This window comes from Anopheles coluzzii, chromosome 2 (genome assembly GCF_943734685.1).
Source record: "Anopheles coluzzii chromosome 2, AcolN3, whole genome shotgun sequence".
Taxonomy (NCBI): Eukaryota; Metazoa; Arthropoda; class Insecta; order Diptera; family Culicidae; genus Anopheles; species Anopheles coluzzii.
The window spans coordinates 94,973,635-94,994,787 of NC_064670.1; the positions used below are offsets into that span (position 1 = coordinate 94,973,635).

Here is a 21,153-nt window from a genome sequence, read left to right on the forward strand (position 1 = left end):
TGGTGTTTAATCTGTATTATGGTGAATGTATTTCAACAATTATTCCTGAACATTATACACGTACACAACACAAGCGCAGTTTCCTCGTTTTTTTTCATTACAAAATACGTTGCTTTTTTGCTCTTACTGTGCAGTTGGTGCAGTTTGCGCTTAACGTTTAATATTATCCAACCATCAAAAACGACTATTCATCCTCTGTTGCGGTGTTTTGCGTGTATCGCCCAAACGCAAAGGATAAACGTTTGCGTCTAAAGCGGTTTGCCTACATTTAGGCGCAGTTTTCGCTTTACTGCCCGTCGCCGTGTTCATCGTATATATGCTCCTGGACATCCAACCGGACGCCCAAAAATTACTCCAAAAAAGATGTACATACATAGGCACACACACACACACACACATCATTCACCAACCAACTATGGGCCCAATACTTTGCCGCTGCCTGAAATATGCTTTGCAATGTTATGGCTCGCCGTTCATTAAATCGCTAGAGCGTTATTAGATTTGCTTTAACGTGTTGCGGTATCTAAATTCTTACAAAACTGTGCCCTCCCCCATTTTCTTCTATTTTACCTTGTTTTTTGTTTGTTAGTAAATGTACTTCCCTTCACTGTCTATCGCTTTTGCTGGATGGCTCTATTTATATATGTGTATGTATATTTACCGTGCTTAGTAGCTTTTCTCTGACCTGCATTGTTCCGTGAGCGGAATATTTGAATTTTTCCAACATTCTGTCGTGCGTGCGCGTATGGACTTCTTTGCGTTTTTGTGTGTGTTGCGAGGACACATTTTCAGCAGTTTGCGCCCACAATGAAGCGAGCGCCTGTTTATCACCAAAACAGGAAAAAGGAAACGATAAAGCCTGATTGCAATTGAATTAATGTCAATTATCATTATCACACTGCTGGGGAGGGAGGGAGTGTGCAAGATCTAACCCGCATTTTCCCGCTCCCCACCGTATGTGCGTTCCCTTCCGGTCTAATTTTTCGTTGTACAATAGGTTCGCGGAGATGTCTTTCGCTTCATTCGCTGCCCCCGCCCCGTATCTGTGTCTGCTAGCTCGCACCACACAAAGCAGCAACTTGCAAACTAAACGAACTTGCCTTTTTTTCTTCCATAAATCCTCTCACGCAGCGCCATTCATCCGGATCGTCGTGTTTCGGCCCTGAAGGAAAAGCTTACTTCTCTAATCGGCCAACGTACTTTTTTTTTATTCTTTCGTTTTCTTCTTTCTGCTGTCCCTAAGCGACGACGACGACGACGGCGACGGCGACCTGAATTATATCATTTTTTCGCTTTTCTTTCGTTTTTAATCATCCTTTTTGCTTGCTCAGCACTAACCAAACAAAAAAGAGTATGTGTCTGTGTGTGTGATTGTGTATTGGGCTGCAGGAGAAAGAAAAGGTAAAGCGAGAGCAATTAGTGAGTAAGAAGAATCGCTTGCGAGCATTGTATATATTGTGCACGGTCTCGCGCTTTTGTTTGCCCCCTTTCAACGATCCTTTGTCCTGCCTGGGCGAGATGGTGGACAAACTGGAGCATTCCACATCGCGCGTGTGTGGGTTGCAGGTCATTTTGTTATTTTTTTCTTCTCTTGTCTTGCACACACACACACACGCGAAAAGCTGCTGTTGCTGCTGCAACGGTTTATCCTGCGGCTAATCCGCTATCCTGACTTTTTTTTGTTCGCTCCATTCAGCACGGCTCTACTGTCGCTTGTTCAGTGTGATGCCCCCGTCGTGTGATGCTGGCATTTATGGGCCAACGGTGTTTGCACTTATTAATTAAAATCCTTCCTGTGTGTTCGTTCGTTCTCTGTGGTTGTGTGTGTTTACGGTACCACAACACGTGCCAAATTATTGAATAGATGTTTCGCTTTCCATGATAATCTGGTAAGTAGCAGACGCTGCCACCACAAGACACCCTCTATTATCCCTAGGTAAGGGGCGCAACATTTTAACCAATAAAACCGAATCGATTATTTATGTTCTGTTGTGCAATTTAGGGCAGCACAACAACACCTATTAAACGCGCCGCCGCCGCCGCTGCCGATGAAACTAAGCAGAACAATTCGCTGGACAACCAGGCGCCTCCATCGCCCTCTAACTAATGAACGAAAATACTGAACGAACGCAGCCTGTCAACATGGTTATAATAAACTGCCCTACACTATGTGTGTCTGTGTTTGCGTGTTTTTGTTTACTGCACACCACGAGGATCATCTTACGCTTCTCTTCCGCTTGTCCCTCTCTCTCTCGCGTCGACCGTCGCGCCACTATTCATCATCCAGTGCAAAATCGAACGATATATCGGGCCACCGGCGTGAATCATGCTTGCCACCATCACCACCACCACCTCCTCCTCCTCCTCCTGCTTTCCCTACCAACTGGTGCTGCTGCTGCTGCTGGTGATGCTGGTGGTGGTGATGGTGGTGGGGTAGTAGCTGATCCGGCGCCGGCTCGTTCCACCTGCCCTAATGCAGCCGATGGCCGTCGTCGTGGCTCATGCACGTTTCCCAGCGCGAATGCTTTTCCGGCGTCAGGTGCGTTATCTGCACATGGATCGCCTGCACCTTCTCGTACTTCGGCGGGATGGAGCAGAGCCGATAGCTCACCTCGTCACCGGGCAACGGCACGTACTCGCCCTCGATGCTGTCGCAATGGAAACAGAAACAGAAGGATTATTGTAGAGCAGGACTTTGTTTGTTAAAGAAAAAACAATAAAACGGTACAGGTCTCGGTATACTTACTCGGAAATGTGTACGAAGATGTCGTCACCGCCGGCATTCGGTGTGATAAACCCGTGACCTTTGCTTCTGCTGAACGACTTCACCTTGCCCTCCTCGATCGGGTTACGCATGGCACGATCGGAGCTGTTGTAAAATGGAAATGGAAGGAAAAACAGAGAGAAAAAAGAAACCAATCAAACTGAGTGTTCTCTGTTGCTCTGTGGACATTTCATTTGATGCTAGAGAGGTACTGGGAGCAAATACACAGACACCTCGGGAAAGGTACCGTAGAAATAAAAGAAAAGGTAACACTTATTCAAACATAGTTGGCCGTTTGCACGGGTTCAGGTGTGTCGGACCGGGTTCAATATTGACACAAGGGGGGATGATAACATAACATTAGCTCAACCGGCTACTAAGATCAGATGAATTCCCTTTTAGGACGAATTTTCGTTTCCATTTAGTGTGAGGGGCGAGGTGAATGCTTCTAAAACAAGATGGTGCAGCAGCAAATAGACACACTCCCTCGGTTCACTAGAACCGAACGGGGACATTTACATACACGAGACTTCACACACACACACACACACACACACACTTACACCGAAATGCGCAAAAGCTTTTCCAAACATTATGAGGCAAAACTTTGTTAGGATTGGGTCGGGGAAAGGGGAAAAGCTTTTCGCTAAGAGAAACTGCACTTCAATTCTTGGGTAAAGGTCTGATTGGACTGGAAGACACACAAAAAGGGGGCAAATCAAACGCCACCACCACATTTGGGGTTGTCTTTTCCAGGTTCTGGTTGAAGTTTGATGTATGATGCATGGGAGAGAGTAAAAGGTTTCAGCCATCCAGGGCCCCTCCAGGTCCGCCCCCTCGGTATTCCTCCTTCTGGCTGGCTCCATTTACGTTGCTTGAGTGTAGAGTTGGTTTAACTTTCTTCTGCGTTCAGGGAAGCAAAGCAAGATAAAGTTTCAATTCTGCCATCACAACACAACGCGTCACAACGCGGTGCATCGTCGTGTGGGAGTGCCAACAAAGATACACAACAGACTGTAGTTTGAGCGAGCAGCAATCTTGGCAATCTGGTTCGCGCGAAAAGGCTAAAAAGGATGGTTGTATGTGCGCATGCAATAATTACTTTTTACGCCTTCCTTTCAGCGTGATAATGCGCGCACACGGCGACACGCACACACAACAATATTTCCATCTTCAAGAGAGTCCTTTCGCACAGATGTTGAAGATAGATGTGACAAATTTTCTGCAATCAGAGCCATCTCTTTAATGGAGTTTAAAGAGGCAGAGGTTGTAATTAAATAGCTGAGAGCATTGCGCGTTTCTAATTAAAATGTCTTAAGCGCTCCAAACCGCAGCGCACTTACTACTCTGTGTGTGGAGTTGAGAGGTTTGAACCACAACCTGCGGTGTGTTTGTCGAGAGTGTCTCACACTACACCATTCAGTTGGTTCGAATGATGCGAGCCTACAACATGGTTTTAATGGAATTAGCCCGAATTTAAAGCGACAACTCCTCTTCTCAATACACAATTTCCAACAGTTGAGATATTAAATAAGAGATATCAAATGCCACAGTACATGAATTGTTCAACAGCAATGGCATAAGAAGATCAGATAGCGGTAAAACTCACACAATGTTGCTGAAAACGGTTTCGCTAGAATTCCAACTCCGATCAGGCGCAAAAAGAAGCCAATGAAATTGATTCTCCGTAGGAACGGTGCAAAAGGCACGAAACGTGTATAACAGAACCATACCTTGGGTGGGGATAAAAATATCTTCCCCGTGGTGTGTTTTCTGGGCAAGAAATTGATACATCTTATGCAGCGGCATCCAAAGAGCAGAGCTCGATTGGTGCAAAGCGAGACGGCGTATTCCATGAAGGAGGAAGCACATGCTTGTTTGTCTTTATGAAACATAGTGGAGAGCTGTAACAGTAAACATCTGATAGCGCACAAACTTTGTCAGCCTAATTAGTATGCCCTTTTGGGGGCCCGAAACGGGCAGCGGGATGGTGCCGTAGTAGATGCTCTGAGCCGTTGATCACGTGCTTTTAACATTGAAGCTTCGTGCAAGTACGAACGATACCGATACATTAGAAGTTTGTAGTTGCAAGAAGAACTTCGCGAAAATCTCAATTACACAGAAACCAATCATTACCTCGAAGTTGGATACACAATTTTACACCCTTTCTCCCGTTTAGTATGATGATGGCGATTGCCAAACCTAAGACCGTCATCATTAACAACTAACCCTGGAGTTCGTGAAGAGAGTGCCGCGCGTGTGTGTGTGTCTAGTACGCTTTTATGGAAATTACGATGACATTTTGTTTTCCATTTCCTACCCACCCAGTGGTGAGTTGGCAGGATACGGCATTTGTCATAAACACACTGTTTTCGCTAATTGCGTTATCTGTGCATCGTTCGCGGGGAAAGTCAGATTTATGGCACCGCAAACACACTACACCCACGCGGCCAGCAGCAGGTGAAACTTTTGGACGCGTTCGTTAGTGCTCGCGCGCTCATCAATCAGCCCGTTGATGGCAGGGCGATGATTACGTTACCATAATTTGCCATTAGCACAGTACAGCATTAAGCAGAGGCGTTTGCTAGCGATTTGACGTATGCAGGTGATAAGCGTAAATTTGGAACGAATGGAATAATTTTGTGGCCGGAAAAATGAGGAATATTTTCGTAAATTATTCATCATTTGTTGTTGGTGCTAATTTTAAATTAAGCTAGAATATATTTTCCGGCAATCCAGGGGTTTCAGGGTCAATTTAGGATTGTGAACAGAGAATGACAGGGATTTTCCGAGTCGGATTCCAATCTGCAATGCATTATTCAGAGGTCGTGAAATGTTGTATTTGCATCACAATAATTGATAATTAATAATAAGTAATTTCATATTTTGGTTTCAGTTTGACAGCGTTTTGTGAGACGTTAAAAATTGTGTTAAAGATGATGATGTTAGACATTGAAAAATAATTCTTAAAAAACTTCAAATACAGGGGGTTTCGAGTCACTTTTCGTTATACGCCCCTTCTATATTTTTAGCTAGAACATTGACGTTTCAGCCTATTCTTGGAACATTGGGGTCCTTTCCGTTTTAAGTTGGTAGGCTGAAATTTCAGCCTGTCAGCTGTTTGCATTGTATAGCAGTTTTCGAGCGGCTATCTAAGTGGGTATTATATAGGTGGGCTTATCCCAAGGTGTATGAATTTAGAACGCAGATTTTTATCGCTTCTGTTTCTGAATGAAGATTTTAAGAGTTTTTTGAGTATTCCTCAAGCCTCCAGAAAGCTTGTATGAACAAAAGTTTTCACCCATCCTGTCAAAAAGTGATATTCAAATTTGGTTTGAAAAACATGCTATGAGACCACCTGGTCTAGATACACTTTGATTCTAGATTCCACCACGTGATCTCTTTAATGCACTAGTAAACAACAAAAAATGTAAATGTAAAATGTAAACAACACCGTGTTTTCGAGCAAGTACTCGAATCTAATTCTAGATTTGAGGCTAGAATAATCTAGACTGAACATTGCAGGCTAGTTTTTTGTGTGGTTTTGTTTGGAGTGTTTACATGATTTCAACCTCCAACTGTCAAACTCCATACAAAAACTAACTAGAATCGTGAAGAGCCCCATTATTAGAATAGATGATTTCAGCCGCCAACTGTCCAACTCTATATAAAACACTGCCTAGCTAGTTTACCAATAGCTGTCAGACATTCAGCCACTTTCCCAAACTCGATCGACGAGGCACGATAGTTTCCGTTGCTTAGATACAACGGTTGCTTTAATTTATTTCATGAGTATCTTGCTCAGTTGTACGTACAATATGGCAAAATATTCAAAAAAAAACATCCAACGAACCCACCATTTTATGTCATTTTGACAAACGTTCCCGAATTCGATCGAGTTTGGGAAAGTGGCTGATTGTAATTGCATCTCAATAAAATTTCAATGTATCCACTTGATTTTCAACACATCACAAATAACTGTGCAACGTTGTCCAGAGCCTTATTGAAAACCATGTGAAAGAACTGTCAAATTATCGCGATGCAAATACACCATTTGACAGCTGTTGAAAAACATCTTGCAGGCGGTGAATAGTGATGTGCACAGTCGAGCATGACTTGAAAAACACTGCAAATAACGTTTGCCCTCACGCGATCTATTTTCATTGCTCCACAGCGGGCGTGTGTCAAGCAGCAGCTAGTGTTCCTATTACGCTACAACGAAGCAAAAGCTCGTGTAAGCGGCAAAATGTTACAAACTAACAGCAAAACAGACAGCTAAAGTAAAGGATTTTGAAAGCGAAACAGAACGGAAGTGTCATTCCATAAGTGAAAAGGATTTCCAGTACAAGCTTAAGAGAAAGGGAGGATCCACACACCACCACACCAAGACACCGGCGGCTTAGCGAAGTGCAAATCTCTCCACCATCCATCTAGCAGCAGTGCGACTTTTCCCTCGTCAAACGCACACATGTACCGAGGGTTGGGCACACGAAAAATTCATCCTTCAAGCTGAGTGACTTTCTGACACAGTCTTCTCATGAATGATGCATGAGAAAACCCCCAGTCATCCTCCAACCCCAGGTGCATCCGACCATTGTGCTTTACGGTCTTGTTTGCTTCTAGTTGTGCGACAGTTCCGCACAATGGCCAAATGAAACCGTCGTTGCGCGGGCAAGTGTTTTCCCGGGCTTTCTGCTTGCACAGATGGTGGATGACATGCAGGGGAGGTGCTATGTGCTACTTCCTTTTTGCCTATTTCTATGCTACAAAATGGGTGAAGGGAATTAAAAATTCTCCAAAGAGTAGCGGCTAATGAATGGAACAACGATGCACACACACTCCCTCTCTTCAACTGATGCCTTTTTCAATTTACTTTTCACCTCCCCAAACAGAGCGCACTTCACGTAACAAACTCCTCACTTTACAATTCGCGCACAACAATTGATAGGACTGTTGTCGACAGCGGCGAAAACAGACAAAGGTTACTTTCATCTACGCTACACACCTGATTAGCACCAGTCAGCACCACCTTTCCCATCGTGGCCGACTATACCTGAACGGTGTGTTAAACGGATAACAAAGTCTCACACCATTACTCAATATGTCGTTCCTTTTTTTTCATCCTTTCGTGCCCCGGTGTTAAAAGAATTCCATTTTAAACGATCGTTCGTAAACACTTTCCATCCAATGCTATTAAAGGCAACCCACCACCACCCTCCCCTGTTTGGTCTGGTGTGGTAGAGCATCGTGACCCGTGAACAACCATCAACACGGGCACCACAGTGTTGGAGCTGCTGCTGTTGCTGCTGCTGCTGCTGCTAGGATCATTGACTCTTTGCCAGGCTGCAGGTAAAGGAGCTGGTGGTGGAAATGAAAACATGGGAAAAAGAGAAGGGCTCGAGAAATCGAGTCTCCACGGATGAAAGTATCCTTTGGAAGGAAACCTTTCTTCCATGCTCCAACGATGCAGGTTGAACACGAATGGAATTCCTGAAGGATGAAACCTTCTTGTCTTGTTTGAAGCTGTGCTCACCATACCACCAGCACCAGCAGTAGCAGCAGCTGTGTGGAGCGACACATTTTCATCGTTTTCAGTGTGTAAACAGAAAAGCGGGCAATACAACAACAAAAAAAAAGTTGTTGCATTTTTCCACCCCACTGGTGTGCTATTGCGCTATCGAAGAGTGGAAGGCGAGTGCACAGAATGTCAGAGATTTGTTGCATGCCGTAAAGTAGACTGACAGTCTCGCAAACCCCTTTTTTTAGTAACACCTTCGCCTTCGAAGGTGTGACATCTTAAAGGAGCATTCTTTGAATAGCTTTTGAAGCGAGCCATAAATATTAGTAAATGTTGTTTTTTTTTTTGTAAAGCAATTGGAACGGATCAAATAGGCTGGATTGATTCAAAATAGACATATAAATATTAATATCATGGCACTACAATGCTCCTTCATTATGGATTCTCATGGCATATTGGGGTCTTCTCGGATGAATCGGATTGATCGAGTCCGTAGCAAGTGGGCAAATTTTCATGACGTAGGTCTGTATCATTCGATTCTTCAGTAAAGTGGCTCATATCAATGGGCCAATGGCCTAATGGCAGCCTGTAAAACATTATTTCCATATCCAATGGTCCAAATAACGTAACGTGAGTCTATATCGTTCCGTTCTAAGAATCCTTTTATCGTTTCCATTCCAAGATTCTCTTTATTGTAAGGATTTACAGTAATGTCAGTAATGTTCAAATACTGACCAATGACGGACAATCTAAAAAAAAACCCTGCTTAAGGCTGCTGTTCTACAAAAAAACAAAGACGGGAAATCCCAGTTTCATCCCGCGAATAAACTCTGAATCAGGATATCGGGACATTTTTCCAGTTTTTCGACCGTATCCATGAAAGCGAGTCGTGTGAACCTCGTAACTCAAGTAATATAATAGATTATTCGTTACATCCAAGTCCGCAGTCACATCACTGGAGGTGAACTCGCCGATACAACCCAAAGCGAAATGATTAGACCAAAATAAGTCTAGGCCTCATTCGAATGAATCCACAAACTCAAAGGATGTTATGGAACTAAGGCATCAAGAAAATACGAGAAATCGTTAAATCCTGAAACCTCCCGGAAAGGTCACCGGTGTCTCACAAATTCTGCCAACGTGCCATGCTGAACGCTTGTAGACTTATTAATAGTTATGTTATGAGTACTCTCTTAAGGATAAGAACATAAAAAATTGATATAAACTTCGAGCATTTCGTTTGATTTTATGACAGTTTTGGAGGAACTTCAGGCTACATTTCTATTGAGATCTCCCTAAAAAACAATATAGTTTACAACTATACATAATTTATCAACACATTAAGGCAATTGGAAACAAAAGGCTTATTATTCAGAAGAATAAAAACTTGTTGACAGACAACCTCTCATGTTCGTATACAAACAAGAGTACTTCACCATGCTGCAAACAATCACTTGCCGTAATGCTCACAGACCGACCCACAACAAGAAGCATGATTGATTACTATTTATAAAGTTTTAAGACCTTTTCTCCGCTGCTCTAGACATCACCATCCACTCAAGTATGCCCGAGAGCCCAAGGATTAGAGCACGTTCCAATGTTTAGAGAGGACAATAAGCGGCCGTTCTGTCCCTCACTCCTCACTTTCGATAAAAGAGAGGTGGTTTTGAACACTCAAATCGATATTTCCCATACAGATCATTCATTCCTCTCCATTTGCGGCCTTCGCTCACCCTTTGCAGCAGCGTAGCAATTTGTCGATGTTTCTGCGCTATTGCGGAACATTATGCTGGCCAGCTTTTCACGTCACAATTGCGAGGAGCTATTCTGAGTATGGTAAGACATCCTCTTTGCTTGACACTTCCGAGAGAGACGTTACGAGCGTGGCGCACGCCGTGACAGTTGCACACCGGTTCCGCACAACATCATGCCAGAAACATTCTTGAGTGCACCCGCTTTGCATTTTGCAGCAAGCACGTCAGGTCGGGTCGGTCAAGTGTGAATACAAAACGGCTACGCTGGACACAGCTGCCCCTGGGAGGAAGGATAAGGTGAACTCCATGCGATGCAAGCAAGCCGGTCAAAATCATGAATAATAAACCCTGCGCATTGCAGCCTTATCTCCCGCAGGACGGCCTGCAGCACGCTCTCTTTCCAATGCAGGGTGGCTTCCTGGGTTTTATTTTTCCATGCCAAGCTTATTCAAAACATCCAGCACGTGCGTGTGTGTGATGGCTAATAGCAAAAAAAGGTGCCACTGGAAAAAGTCACAAATATGAAAAACCGAGCAATGGCTGGTATTATTGAATCCGTACGTAGCGGCGGCGTACGTCCCGACACTCATTTTCCTAACGTACTAGATGGTTGCTACAATTATTCACCGCGGCGTTGTAGGACCGGGTTCAAGAAATGTGTTGCCATCCCTAGAATTTCATGTGAGCGCCGTACGTTCTCGCTACGAACGGATTCAATAATACCAGCCAATATGTTTGAGATCCGGCATTTGATTTCCTCATCCTTTGCTTCGATCGTGCACTTTACAAAAAGGCCTTTATTTCTACACTCTGAATTAACAATGACTGGTATTATTTAATCCGTTCGTAGCGGGAACGTACGGCGCTCACATGAAATTCTAGGTATGGCAACACATTTCTTGAACACGGTCCTACAACGCCGCGGTGAATAACTGTAGCAACCATCTAGTACGTTAGGAAAATGAGTGTCGGGACGTACGCCGCCGCTACGAACGGATTCAATAATACCAGCCAATATATCACACTTCATATCATAAGGCCCATACACACTAACGAAGGTTTTTATGCAGCAGAAGCCATTGCTAGCCGTTAAAACGACGAACAAAATGAAACGCTAATTAACAGGCTATTTTAGTGGAAATTTTAAACCCCCAACTCGGGGTTCTGAAAGTCACCGAAAGGAAGGAGCCTCCGTCCGTCGCTGCGCATCGTGGCTCGTCTGTTCGCCTCGGAACGGCAAACCGGGGAGAGTAAATTAATTACACTTCAGACAGGAACACGCCCGACGACCTATTGAATATGCAAATTTATGCTGAGTTATCATCCGAGCGAGCCTTAGTCACACGGACTACAGCATATGATAGAAAAGGAAGGAGGAGAAGAAACTAACAAACTGCCCCCTATCCCCCGTACGTACGTAATGGGCTGCTTTACTGGAAGCAAGAAAACGGCGCGTCGTTTGGGTAATGAAAGGATACAATTTTGTCCCATAATAATGTTTTGCAAAAAAAAAACTGTCATAGAGGTAGCAACAGGAGAAAGGTGAGGAGCAATTCTAGAGCGGTTTGGGTGGCGTGTACATTTGAGACTTATGGTTATTGGAATAGCGAAGAATATTCTGAAAAGGATTAATTGAGTTGAATTGAACGACTTCGTTAGAGCAGTCTGTGAATTCTAGGTGAGCAAGAATGACTGTGAAGTGAAGTTGATCTAGTTCCAGGACCTATTTCCATATTCGTGCCTTGGAGGTTTCGTTGAATTGGATCCCGACTTTGAAGCAGCTCTTAAAATTTCCTTGAATTTCTCTGAACTTTCTATGATGTTTTAAATCTTTGAAAAAGCAAAATACATCAGAAATGCTGATGCATAAGAAAATACTTACAAAATTGAAAGTATTTAAGCAGAACAGATTCTAGAAATCATTACATTGCCTTACTCAAGCTAAGCCTCGCTACTTTGCGACTTACCCGCACCGATCGATATAAATACAACGAACGCTCCAAAATGGATAAGAGCGCTAAGTCCTAGATTAAAAACCAATTTTCGACCACTGCCGGGCGAATCCAGATAAGCTTCGCTGACAAGCCGTAGGCCGAGAGAGCTGCGGGACGCAATCTTTATGACTCGTCGAACGAATGATAGAAGGTTCGGGGTAGCACCTAACCGTCTGGTTGGTCACCTTGCAGCTCTCAGAAGTCCCGACTGCAGTTTGCATTGGTTCGTCGAGCGTAGTAAACGTGTAAAGATGGCACGTTCGAGTCTAACGTTTTCGCTGCTTGTGGCTTCGGTTGCCTTATTTGCTGCTGCTGGGCTGGTGGATGGCGCCCGCTTCCAGGGTACGATTGATTGGAGTCGTGTGAGGCCGCTGAGCGAATTTCCTCACATTGCTGCACGGGTGGATCAGCTGAAGAAAGTGCAGCTTGATGAGGCTTTCAAAGCGCCTTCCGCACGCATTGTTGGTGGATCGATTGCAACTGCTGGACAGATCCCTTACCAGGTACTGTATAAAAAAAGAAGTTCACTCAGTGTTCAACAACTCTAACCCATCAGCCCTCTGGATTTGTGTCTATTCCAATGCAAGGTTGCCATCCTCTCGGACCTGGAAGCCGGACAGGCTCTGTGCGGTGGCGTTCTGCTGTCGAACAACTTCGTGCTAACGGCCGGCGTTTGCGTCGAAAATACTTCCGGTGGTGTGGTCGTGCTCGGAGCGCTCAACCTGCAGAACGAGGCGGAAGCGGGCCAGGTTAGGATCACCTTCGCGGCCGGTGACGTTCGGCTGCACGAAGAGTTTTTGGCTGTGATCTTCCGCAACAATATCGCTGCCATTCGTCTGTCCGAGCCGGTCAGCTTTAGCGATCGTATTCAACCGGTGCGCATTCCGGCAGCCGCGGACGGCCGTACCTTTGCCGGTGCACTGGCAACGGTCAGCGGGTTCGGGCGGACTTCCGACTCGAGCACGTCCTTCTCCGATGTGCTGCGGTACGTGCGCAATCCCATCATGACCAATGCCGACTGTTTCGCTACGGCCTGGGGAGGACTGATCGATGGGCAGAAGATGTGTCTGCACTACATGGAGGCAAGGGCACCTTGCGATGGAGACGTTGGTGGCCCCATGACGGTGGCGGACGGTGGCAGCACGCTGCTGGTCGGTCTGTACTCGTTCGGTTCGGTGCTGGGATGTGAAAGCGATTGGCCGGCAGTGTTTGTGCGCATTACCTTCTACCGTCAGTGGATCGTGGCTAATACGGATGTGACGCAGGCTGGGTTGTAAAGCACGGGCGCAGGATAAGCAGAGTGTGTTTGCGTGGCGTGAGTCGACCAAGTTACAAAGGTTACCATGGCAAAACCAGCAATGGGCGGTAAAATCGCTCATCATAACACCACCAATAAAGCTGGAGACACCTGGACAGAAGCATACACACAGGGTCCGATGAAGGGGACTATAAACAGCAGAACAGTGTGCACACACTGATAAGATACACGAGGATGCAAGAAGATGGAAGATATTGAATAAAGGTGACTTGGTCGATCCGGTCGTATCTTTACCGCACCTGTGAGAGTCGTTGTTTTGATTTCAATGTGGTGAAATGATTTCGTAACGTGGCTCAATTCTCAGACAAATAGTTTTGGACTAATCACCTTACTTTGAAGCGCCGATACACTGTAATAAAACCAAAAGATAAAATATGTATGACTCTTTACCCCGCTTTGAACAAGATGAGTTTTTGCTGCACTCGTAGTCCAGATAAGACTTTGTATTATATCCTTCCTGAGTTCGACTCTAATATGAACCCTAACACTGAATACGTCCAACTTGTAACTATGCTATTGATAGTTAATATACTTCAGCAACTGACATTGGTGGTCGTCAATATACACCAACTACGATTGTGGAGCTAAAAAATAAATATAAAGGAGTCCATGCAAATGCTGCTTTAATAATGATAAAGCATCTGCGTCCACCACTACATAAGCATCAATCCTGTATCCGTCTATCAAAAAAATTATAAATCAAAAGTCCAGTAATATAAAAAATAGAACGTGACATATAGACACCTTCCCAGACTCGGGCTAAGGGAACGTTCGAAAAGATGACCAAAATAGATTTGAAATTGAGGTTTCATTAGATTTTTTTCACGAAAATTTTGCAATTTAGTATGCATTATTAACCAGGTCAAAAGTTACTTATAAATCTAATCAATCGTCATTTATCCCGGCAGCTGCTGCAACTGAAAACTGATGATCTTTCAACGGATCCTAGTCACGGCACCAGCTTGACACACACAAAATATTATAATTTAATAGTCAAAGATGCTTTTGAAGTAGATTTTGTTACATTTTTGAAAACAGCCACTGAACTAGCATGTAATGACATTTTTTTATCGCTTGTCTAATGTTCTTCTGGACATATCTGCTTCTCGGAACCACATCTAACAAAGTGCCGGAAGCATCCTGTCCGATCACACTCCGACACAAGATAAAATATAAATAAGAAAATTAATTAAGAGATAAAAAGAAAATTTAAATTGGAAATCCTTTGCAAATTGCCAGCCAGAATGATACTCGCGCTACAACCGACATTGAGAAATGTTCACACCACGCGATGGAAACCATCATCATACCTCGGTTATTTTGGTTACCGTAACGGAACGCTGATTTTGTCAGCTTTCGGCTTGTGTCCTCCCATCCTCCATCCTTTTTTTGCGTCACATTCTGGGAAGAGGAACGGACTAGATTCGCTACACCATTTCGGTGTTCACCCCGCACCGCAAAGGATGTACACAAAAGAAAGTGGAAATCCTGGCCTTCTGGCTCACGGCACGGAAAAACCGTAGATTGAGGTTAGCTAAGGCGCTCCCCTCGGGGGTTTGGTTTTGGTGCTTTGCGTTCGTTCTTCGTGTGATATACCCGCGCGCGCGCAAGAGTGTGTTTTATTAAATCTTGCATTGATACACGGCATGCGACCAAGTTCAAAAGCTTTCAGGTTGATCCTCCGCAATGAAAAAGGACAACCTTATCTACTGCAAACATTCAGCAGCCACAGTTGGTGGAATTCTCTATGCTTTATTTACGGCAAAGCTGCCGGGAGAGCATAATGATAAGCACCGAAGGATATGCCGATGGGTCACCACCAAGGAGCCAGAGTCTGTACGTCTCTGTGTGTAAGGAAAAGCCACCGTTTCGGTGTTCTCAAGTGGTGGCTTCTACGTCTAACGTATTTATCTGTCTAAGATGTTTGCCAGGCTCAAACAAACACACGCTCACACGAACAGACACAACGTCGCAAAAAGGGCATCATCAAAACGATCACAGCACAGCACAGTCTTTGCAGTCGTCGGGTCGGTGATCCTTTTTATGTGAATTTAAGGACTCTTCGTCTGTGCTCCGGTAGAATTCGGAGCGCGCAATCATTTCTATCATATTTACCCTTGTTGTTTTGATGGGTTTTCTCTCCGTACCGATTCTCGCATCGAGCAGGCGGAATGGGATAGGGGATATGTCATTGCTTTGTGCTTATTCTTTTATTCCCCGGTTCACCCTGTTATTGTGCCAAGCGGCTCCAAGCGATGAATGGGCAGAGAATTGATGGGACGGTTTGATGGCAAAATAAATACGAAGGTGTGTGTGTGTGGGTCGGGGGCTGCAGATGGATACTCGGAACACAACGCCCTCCGCCAAACGAGAGCTAAATTTGATTTGATAAAATCGCGTCCGACGGTCGTCGTCGCCGTTGTCATAGTCAGGAGATGGCAAATGCTCCAACAAACCGGAACCAAAAATAAAGAATAAAAATCCAAAAAGAAAGGAAACAGCAATGTACTTACTTAAAAGCAAAGCCGCCACTTTGGCTGTGAACCCACCCCCCTCCCCTTTTTGGGTTACAAAGCGGTAAAAGATGATGAATATTTGATGATGGATTCGTTTAAAAAAAACGGCTTCAAACCAACCCTCCCAGACCTGGAACCACGATTTGATGAAGATGTATTATAAATTCGATAAAACATTATTGAACACTGCTTACACGTCACACGTCTGCACGGATGTATGAAAAAGCCGTTAAAACGACGTCACAAAAGCGTTGGTCGGATAAAAACGTTGGACCGTTGGTTTAATCGGTGCATTAACGATTCAACGTTACGGATGTTATTAATAGCGCACAATGCGTTCGACGGTAAAGAGATTTTTCCTTTCTCCAAAATACTGTGCTCTGTTGTCAATAACGAAGAATCGACGGGAAAACATAAGGAGGTTCAATCTCAACTCTAATCGTGCCGAAGTTGATGAATGATTGAACGATTTTTTTCGCACCACCTACGTGTCTGAGATTTATGCAATGTTTAGGTATGATAAGTTAGAGCTTTCATGGCCTCTATTGGTCTTGGTGTATGAGTGTGTGATGAGTTGCTATTTTTCACCGTCGATGTTTATTTCCAAAACCAACCCATTTTCTGCACACCTCATCAATGAAAGCCGCACATGTTTTCGCTTGTTCCTTGTCTTACCGGCGCAAGTCTCGGTGTGCTTGTAGCAATTTTTCATCATTCAAAATGCTTTCAGCCGCACACGTAAATATCTCTGCTGTGCCACTTGGAACATTGGAGGCGGCATGCCCGTAAAAGCGATGAGGCAAAACCGCCTTGCTTGCCATCGTCAGCAACGGGTAGCACACAAACAGAGAGAGAAAAAGTGGTATATTTTCAAATCGAATAAATTTTTAATTTCAAACAAACATCGTCAGACAGCAAGAGAAAAGCAAAAGGAAGGCAAAGAAAAGCAACAAAAATACGGAACAAATTCAATATCCTTTGGTCACGTTTGTTTGTCGTTCGATAACCAGGAAAAACGAAAGGAGAAAATTGACATCATCGAATGGAAATAATAACGCAAAAAAAATGGGTTCGCACGTAACATGAACCGCTATAGACGAAGAATTCACAGACACCATAAGAATGCGCCCCCGGTTGGAAGGTGTGAAATTACTCCACACCTGGCTTCGCATGGCCACAGACACAGACGATATCATAACACTACACACAACATTTCCTTTCGTCCAAGACAAAAAAAAACACGGAAATAAAAACTATTCACAAGCTACAACACTCAGGGGCTGCCACCGTGGTACTCGAAAACCAATCGTTAGATAAAAATAGATTCCTATTAGTCGGTCACCTTTCTCTTCCGACGGCATCGCCACTAACCCTTCCAGAGTGCTATCCAATACAGCGCCAACCGCACCTCCCTTACCAGAAGAAGAGCATCCTTTATGGAGCCAGAGCTAATAAACTGGCAGACCGGCCGGCCGGCCGACCTCGACTGGCCTATGCCTTCTTTCTGTCTTTTTTCCGATCGAAAGCAATTCTTCGCACGATTGGCATTTGGCGCGCCCCCTTCAGGTTTTGAATTGTGGATTGAAGCGGGCAGAAAAGTTTTGATTGTTTTTCTGCGATCAATTTATCCCTGCTCTCGCACAGATGGCAGGCAGCACATCGGCGTGACATGGCGACGGGCCAAGTGTGTCAAGGTACTGGCGGCCTGGGACCACGGAAGCGGAAAGGAAGCAAAAACAAAAAGTTGGAAATTGAACGGTAAGCTAGATTTAATTATTAAGTTGCACGGGTTCAATTTCCTATTATTTTATTGCAATCCTACTAACATTGACATTTTGATAAGGGAATGGTTTGCAGAATACATATAAAAAGGGTAATGTAAATGTGTGTTATGTTTTCTACCCTTCTGAGAATGAGAAGATTTAAAACCAAATTTGAAATCATTCAAACTCAACCGCAATCACAAATATCCTCTAAGCTGGTAATGGTTCTACGAAACCTATTGTGTACCAAGTAGGACTTCCAAACATTCCTTCCACAGAATTGTAAAACCATCGTCCACACTTTGTAGAAGAGATGTGCGCACTGAATTAGAGTTAGTGAAGCAAAATGAGCAAAATCCTCAGCACGAAAACATTGCTTTGAAACTCGTTGCGCATCCCATTTTAACGATTCAATCACTTAAAATTTTATTCACACTGTAACAGAGTTATAACTCTAAAATAGTAGTTACTTGTACGCCCAGATAAGTAGGCGATTGAGTTCAAGCAGAAAGGGAAGGCGTGTAATGAATTATTTGTTAATAATATTTAAATAATGAGTTAAAAATTGAAACCTCTATAGCCACACATGTTGTTAGGTAATTCTGAATTCTGATTTCATGAAACTGGATGAATCTTGAAATCTTGAAATGATTCAATGAATCTAAATCTCAGTTGGAAAAATTCATGAATTTGAACGCTTCATGAATCTCTAACATTCACGAATCTCAAACGATTTATGAATCTTGAAAAATTCATGAAACTCATAAGATTCATATACTTCGAAAGTTTTACGAATCTGTAGGGATTTATAAATCTCCAAAAAATATTTTTTAAATCATACATTTCTAAAGAATCCCTGGAGATTCATGAATCTTAATGGACACATGCATCTTGGAAGATTCGTGAATCTATTTAGGAAGATTACGATCTATACATAATCATAAATCTAGAGATTCATGAATAATTAGAGATCTTTAGAGATTCATTCACAAACCTTTAGATATTCATAAATCTTTGGAGATTAGATTCGAGATTTGATTCACTCATCCCTGATTCATAAGAATGAATCTCAACGAAAAAGTCTCTAGTCGGCCAAGAATGTGAGTGTATTGAATCGCAATGGACTAATGATTTATGTTGCGCATCATTTTTTAATAAATAGTTACAGAATGAACCTAAGACCAAAATTTCTAAACCCTCTCTTCTAAAATGATTCAAATCATTAAAACGAGAGACTTTTGGAATCTCTACTCTGTAGTACACTTTCCATGCATCAATTCCGGGGAAAAACAAGGTCAACCATCCCGTCTAGCCGTCGCTTAATCAAATACAAAACGGTTTATTCAACCACCAAATTCAATCGAAAAAGCGATATTTTATAACAACAGACCAGCGCACACTCAACCCACACATACTGTATCAATCGATGGAAGATTAAATATCGTTTGTTACAGGCACCACCATCCTTTTTCCTTCCACGTACCAGTCACTTTCCTTCGCCGCAACAAAACTCCCCGGGTTTGAGTGTCACGACGGGGTGGTGTGGTTGCTGAAAAAGGGTTGCTTTCGATATTCATACATCAAACGCACACACAGCGGCCCACATGTGAAGGACACAATTTGATTGAATTCGATTTTGACAGTGTGTCCTCGATCCGATCGCTCCGTTCCCAACACAAAACGGAGGGAGGAAGTAAAATCCGGAAAAGCGAGAGCGGCGGATTTGTGCTGAAATCTCTCAATCCAACCACACCACTCGCTCCTGGCACGCTGGTGAGTGGATCTTGAAGTGACACTCCATCAAAGCCGATGGGGATGGGGTTGGTGGCGTGGATCGGTAAGAGACCTCTCAACCACACTCGATGAAAAAGAAGTTGTTACGAGCTGATGCGATTGAACCGATGCTTGTCTGTCCGGAAGTAATCCCCGGATGAAGATTGGAGGAACACAGCTTTCGGTAACTAATTTGACAATTTCTATTCTGCAGATCAAAGTAGGCGTATTGTTCGCAATAACACAACAGTAAAAACGATTGAAAATGTCAAAAAAGCGAAACAACAATGAAGTAAAAGGAGAAATAAATATTGTACAAAATTTTTGTACGATGAATAATCTTCGTTTCGAAGAAACGATCGAAAATTTCAGAATAAATTCAAATCAATCCAATTTCATGTCTGATGGGATTTAAAGGAAATATCATCAAGAGAGATTAGAAATTGAGATGAACTTGGTGAGATGATTATTTTACTTGATCGATTTCTATTGTTCTTGAAGGATAACAACAAAAACTCGTCCATTGTAACTGATGCAAATGAAGTATTGATCCGGGGAAAAGGGTATCAAATGCCGATAAGGTCAATATTGATTAACACAGACCAAAAAACTCATGCCAAAATAACTTTGTTTGTCTCGTTGATCTCAAATTACTTGAAGAGCTAGAATAAAAGCTTATTAAATTCAATGTTGCTTTCAGCAAAAGTTTCAATAAGTAGTTCAATTTAAGCAAATTTTTCTCAGTTTTCAAAGCACGTTTAAGGATACAAACAGTCAGCTAACAAAGACATTTGAAAGAAACCGAAAGCTCAGGCGGATAATGTATTTTGATATCTGTAATATTTTGTAATTTTATTATTATTATTATTATTATTATTATTATTATTATTATTATTATTTATTTTGTATTATATATAACGTTATTTTACGTTTGCACAACAATTTTATTACATTAAATACAGGGAAATAATCGCCTAAATTATGATTTTAGCAAAGACAACAAAGATAAGATAGTAGTAGCACCAAGGAACACCACTACCGTATAAAGAAAAGATGAAATTATTACAAATATTGTCTCAATTAATTATCTCTGCAACGTACACAAGCACCGATCAGCCAACATCGTACAGTAAGTAGTATTTTCATCACATCTTTAGCTTGCTAAACCATCTACCAGTGCCTTAGCGTCACGTCTTTTCTGCAATTGATTTATTCACTCAATAAGACACGACAAGAACTGCTCCACGACGGCGAACGGCGAAGCGAAAGTAACAACAGAACCCATTCACTCAGGATCAAATCAGGACGAAAACAAAATACTTAATAAGGAAACAAGGAAACGTTTCAGTGATGGCGGGAGAAGTGATGAGCAGAAAAGGGGGAGCATATATAACGCGCTGGGAAGTTCTGTTCATCGACGTCGAATGCTGCTGCTCGTGGCCACCCGATCTGTCTCCACACTGAAGGGTTTCGGAAAAAAATAAACGCTCTCGCAAGTAGTCCTTTGTGACGAACGAGCAAATGGTAAATCATTTCCATCAATTTGGAGTTTCTTTGCCCCACACACCGTTTGCCGTTTTACTTTCCTCGTCGTTTTCGTCGTGCGTGCGTCATCCAAACCGCACGTACTGGGGTTGGTGATGTTGAAGCAGTGAGTCTCGGGAAAATTACACCACCCACCAGGAGAGTCAGCCTGCCTGTTTTTCCGAGACTTTGTTTTTAGCCAATTCGACAGCAGGGAAGCCAATGAACT

At 43.2% G+C, this 21,153-nt stretch overlaps 2 protein-coding genes across 2 annotated transcripts in view; one reads left to right on the forward strand and one right to left on the reverse strand.

Moving 5' to 3' along the window:
- The window catches only part of LOC120948645 (cold shock domain-containing protein CG9705), a 35,378-nt gene continuing 14,225 nt past the window's right edge, over positions 1–21,153 (reverse strand). Inside the window, exons 2-3 of the mRNA XM_040365226.2 lie at positions 2,747–2,869; positions 1–2,648 (exon numbers count right to left, since the gene is read on the reverse strand). Coding sequence (XP_040221160.1) covers positions 2,471–2,648; positions 2,747–2,869 — 301 coding nt within the window. The 3' untranslated portion in view covers positions 1–2,470. The remainder of the gene's footprint in view (positions 2,649–2,746; positions 2,870–21,153) is intronic.
- Positions 12,207–13,586, forward strand: LOC120948644 (brachyurin-like). The gene is made up of 2 exons (XM_040365225.2): positions 12,207–12,533; positions 12,618–13,586. The coding sequence occupies exons 1-2, from the start codon at positions 12,282–12,284 to the stop codon at positions 13,305–13,307; spliced, it is 942 nt and encodes a 313-aa protein (XP_040221159.2). The 5' UTR covers positions 12,207–12,281; the 3' UTR covers positions 13,308–13,586.

Coding starts and splice junctions, on each gene's coding strand:
- LOC120948644 (XM_040365225.2), top strand. CDS start 12,282: ATGGCACGTTCGAGTCTAACGTTTTCGCTGCTTGTGGCTTCGGTTGCC. Junction 12,534..12,617: donor CTGGACAGATCCCTTACCAG/GTACTGTATAAA, acceptor TTCCAATGCAAG/GTTGCCATCCTCTCGGACCT.